General features: G+C 55.4%; 1 protein-coding gene across 1 annotated transcript in view; it reads left to right on the top strand.

The window, feature by feature from the left end:
- LOC108449331 overlaps positions 1 to 3,644 on the top strand; it is a 38,738-nt gene that overhangs the window by 28,256 nt on the left and 6,838 nt on the right. Inside the window, exon 3 of the mRNA XM_017745146.1 lies at positions 2,391 to 3,071. Within this exon, the coding sequence (XP_017600635.1) occupies positions 2,391 to 3,071 (681 nt within the window). The remainder of the gene's footprint in view (positions 1 to 2,390; positions 3,072 to 3,644) is intronic.

The raw sequence follows: 3,644 nt of genomic DNA on the forward strand, positions 1-3,644 counted from the left end.
ATTCGGGAAAAATGGGGGAAAATGTGGGGAAAACGGGGGGAAATGGGGGAAAAGGGGGGAAAACGTGGGAAAATCCGGGAAAAATAGGGAGGGTGGGAAATGTGGGGGAAAATCCGGGAGAAAGAAGAGGGAAATGCAGAAAAATGGAAGAAAATTGGGGGAAAAAGGGGGGAAAATGCGGGAAAACGCGGGAAAAATGGGGGGGATGTAGGAAAAATGGGGGGACAATGGGGGGAAAATGTGGGGGAAATCCGGGAAAAAGAGGGGGGAAATGGGGAAAAACAGGCGGAAAGGAGGGGAAAGGTGGGGAAAATGTGGGATAAAAGGGGGGGAAATGGGGGAAAAGGGGGGAAAAGGGGGGAAAAGGGGGGAAAAGGGGGGAAAAGGGGGGAAAAGGGGGGAAAAGGGGGGAAAAGGGGGGAAAAGGGGGGAAAAGGGGGGAAAAGGGGGGAAAAGGGGGGAAAAGGGGGGAAAAGGGGGGAAAAGGGGGGAAAAGGGGGGAAAAGGGGGGAAAAGGGGGGAAAAGGGGGGAAAAGGGGGGAAAAGGGGGGAAAAGGGGGGAAAAGGGGGGAAAAGGGGGGAAAAGGGGGGAAAAGGGGGGAAAAGGGGGGAAAAGGGGGGAAAAGGGGGGAAAAGGGGGGAAAAGGGGGGAAAATCCAGGGAAAATAGGGAGGAGGGGAAATGTGGGGAAAATGGGGGGAAAATGTGGGAAATGTGGGAAAATGGGGGGGAAATGGGGGAAGTCCAGGAAGAAGAGGGGGGAAATGGGGAAAAACCGGCGGAAAGGAGGGGAAATGTGGGGAAAATGTGGGATAAATTGGGGGAAAATATGGAAAAATGTAGGGGAAATGTTGTTTTTCCCCCTCTAGCCCTACAACATTCCCGAATCCTCTGGCGCAGCGGTTTTTGGGAGCCGTTTTGGGGTGTCCTGGTGCGGTTTTGAGGTGGTTTTTTTCTTTCCAGCCTGGAGAGGGATTGATCCCAGCAGCTGGAATGAGGCGGATCCATCAAAGGCTCCCGGAGCGATTTGTTCAGTAAATATTTTTATTGAAGGAAAAAAAAAAAAAAAAACATTAAAAAATCCTGGGATTGAGCAAATACGGGAAGGAGGGGGAGCGGATGAAAGGATCCGAAGGCAGAGGGAGCTTCAGAGGCTTGGAAAAGATCAAGGGGGGAAAAAAAAGGAGGAAAAAGAAAAAAAATCCGATTAAAAAATCAGCAGCGGGAGCCGGGAATTTCAAAGCTTCCGTGGTTTCCTCAGGAGCATTCCCAGCTTTTCATCGGGAAGCGGAGAGCTCCGGGTGGGATTCAGGGAGCAGAGGGAGGGGGTTCCAAAGCCTTTCAAATCCCTGGAATCCCGATCCGGCCTGCGGGGGCTTTTCCAGGTGGGAGGCGGGAATGGAAGCGGCTCCTCCATGGAAAATGGGGGGGGGATGAGGGAAAGGCGCTGCTGGTCCCGAAAAACTGCGGGATGCGGGATGGAAAAGCACGGGAGAGGCCGCGGGGGAATTCTGGGGGCAGCCGGGGGATCCCAAAATGCGCATGGAAAAATTCCGGGTGCACCCAGGTGATCCCAAAATCCACCCGGGGAATTCCAGGGGATCCCAAAATCCACACAGGGAATTCCAGCGACCCCCAGGGGATCCCAAAATCCACATGGAAAAATTCCGGATCACCCAGGTGATCCCAAAATCCACCCGGGGAATTCCAGGGGCACCCAGGGGATCCCAAAATCCACATGGAAAAATACCGAGTACACCCAGGTGATCCCAAAATCCACCCGGGGAAATCCAGGGGATCCCAAAATGCGCATGGACAAATTCCAGGAGTACCCAGGGGATCCCAAAATCCACACGGGGAATTCCAGGGGCACCCAGGGGATCCCAAAATCCACATGGAAAAATTCCAGGAGCACCCAGGGGATCCCAAAATCCACACAGGAAATTCCAGGGACGCCCAGGGATCCCAAAATCCGCATGGAAAAATTCCGGATACACCCACGTGATCCCAAAATCCACACGGGGAATTCAAGGTGATCCCAAAATCCACCCGGGGAATTCCAGAGGCTCCCAGGGGATCCCAAAATCCACCCGGGGAATTCCAGGGGCGCCCAGGGGATCCCAAAACCCCCATGGAAAAATTCCAGGTGATCCCAAAATCCACACAGGGAATTCAAGGTGATCCCAAAATCCACCCGGGGAATTCCAGAGGCTCCCAGGGGATCCCAAAATCCACATTTCCCCTCCAGCATCCCCCCGACCATTCCCCATCCCGTTCCCGTTCCCGAAGCTGCCGCAGCCCCTGGATACCCCAATCCCTCCCCATCCCAGCCCGGTTCGGGGCTTTATTTCCCAAACTCCCGGGAATAATTCCCTGGATCATTCTCTGAGGCTCCCACGGCCCTAAACACCCCTGGAATTCCTCGTGTGGATTTTGGGATCCCCTGGGCGCCTCTGGAATTCCCTCGTGTGGATTTTGGGATCCCTGGGTGCACCTGGAATTCCCCGGGTGGATTTTGGGATCCCCTGGGAGCCCCTGGAATTCCTCGTGTGGATTTTGGGATCCCCGAGCACCCCTGGAATTCCCTCGTGTGGATTTTGGGATCACCTGGGCGCCTCTGGAATTCCCTGGGTGGATTTTGGGATCACCTGGGAACCCCTGGAATTCCCTCCTGTGGATTTTGGGATCACCTGGGCGCCTCTGGAATTCCCTGGGTGGATTTTGGGATCACCCGAGCACCCCTGGAATTCCCTGGGTGGATTTTGGGATCACCTGGGTGCACCTGGAATTCCCCGGGTGGATTTTGGGATCCCCCGAGCACCCCTGGAATTCCCCGTGTGGATTTTGGGATCCCCTGGCTGCCTCTGGAATCTCTCGTGTGGATTTTGGGATCCCCTGGAATTCCCGGCGTGGCTTTGGGGCTCGGAGCCGCTCCGGGGAGGAGTTGCCAAGGGGAAGTTTTGTTGTAGCAACAACTCCCGGCAGCTCCGCGCCTCCCAAATCCCTTTTCCAGCAAAAAAAAAAAACGGGAAAAGCAACTTTTCCATCCCCTCCAGCCCCCCGGCATGGCTGTGAGTGCCCGGGATTCCCGGGAAGGGAATGGGAATGGGAAGAGCCTGGAAACCCCCGGGCAGGGCTGGTAGCAGGGCTGGGACACTCCGGGAATGGGAAAGGCCAGGATTGGGAACGGGAGAGTGAGGGATTGGGAACGGGAATGGGAATGGGAATGGGACAGCCTGGGAGAGGGAATGGGAACAGGAATGGGACAGTGAGGGATTGGGAATGGGACAGCGAGGGATTGGGATTGGGATTGGGAATGGGAATGGGAATGGGAATGGGAATGGGAATGGGAAACTCCAGGACTGGGAATGGGACAGTGAGGGATTGGGAATGGGAACGGGAATGGGACAGCCGGAATGGGACAGCCGGGATCGGGACAGCCTGGGAGAGGGAATGGGAAAGGCCGGGATTGGGAATGGGACAGTGAGGAATTGGGAATGGGAATGGGGATGGGAATGGGAATGAGAACAGGAATGGGACAGTGAGGGATTGGGAATGGGAATGGGGATGGGAATGGGAATGGGAACAGGAATGGGACAGTGAGGGATTGGGAATGGGAATGGGAATGGGAATGGGAATGGGAA

The sequence above is a fragment of the Corvus brachyrhynchos genome, unplaced genomic scaffold (assembly GCF_000691975.1).
Source record: "Corvus brachyrhynchos isolate BGI_N302 unplaced genomic scaffold, ASM69197v1 scaffold309, whole genome shotgun sequence".
Classification (NCBI taxonomy): domain Eukaryota; kingdom Metazoa; phylum Chordata; class Aves; order Passeriformes; family Corvidae; genus Corvus; species Corvus brachyrhynchos.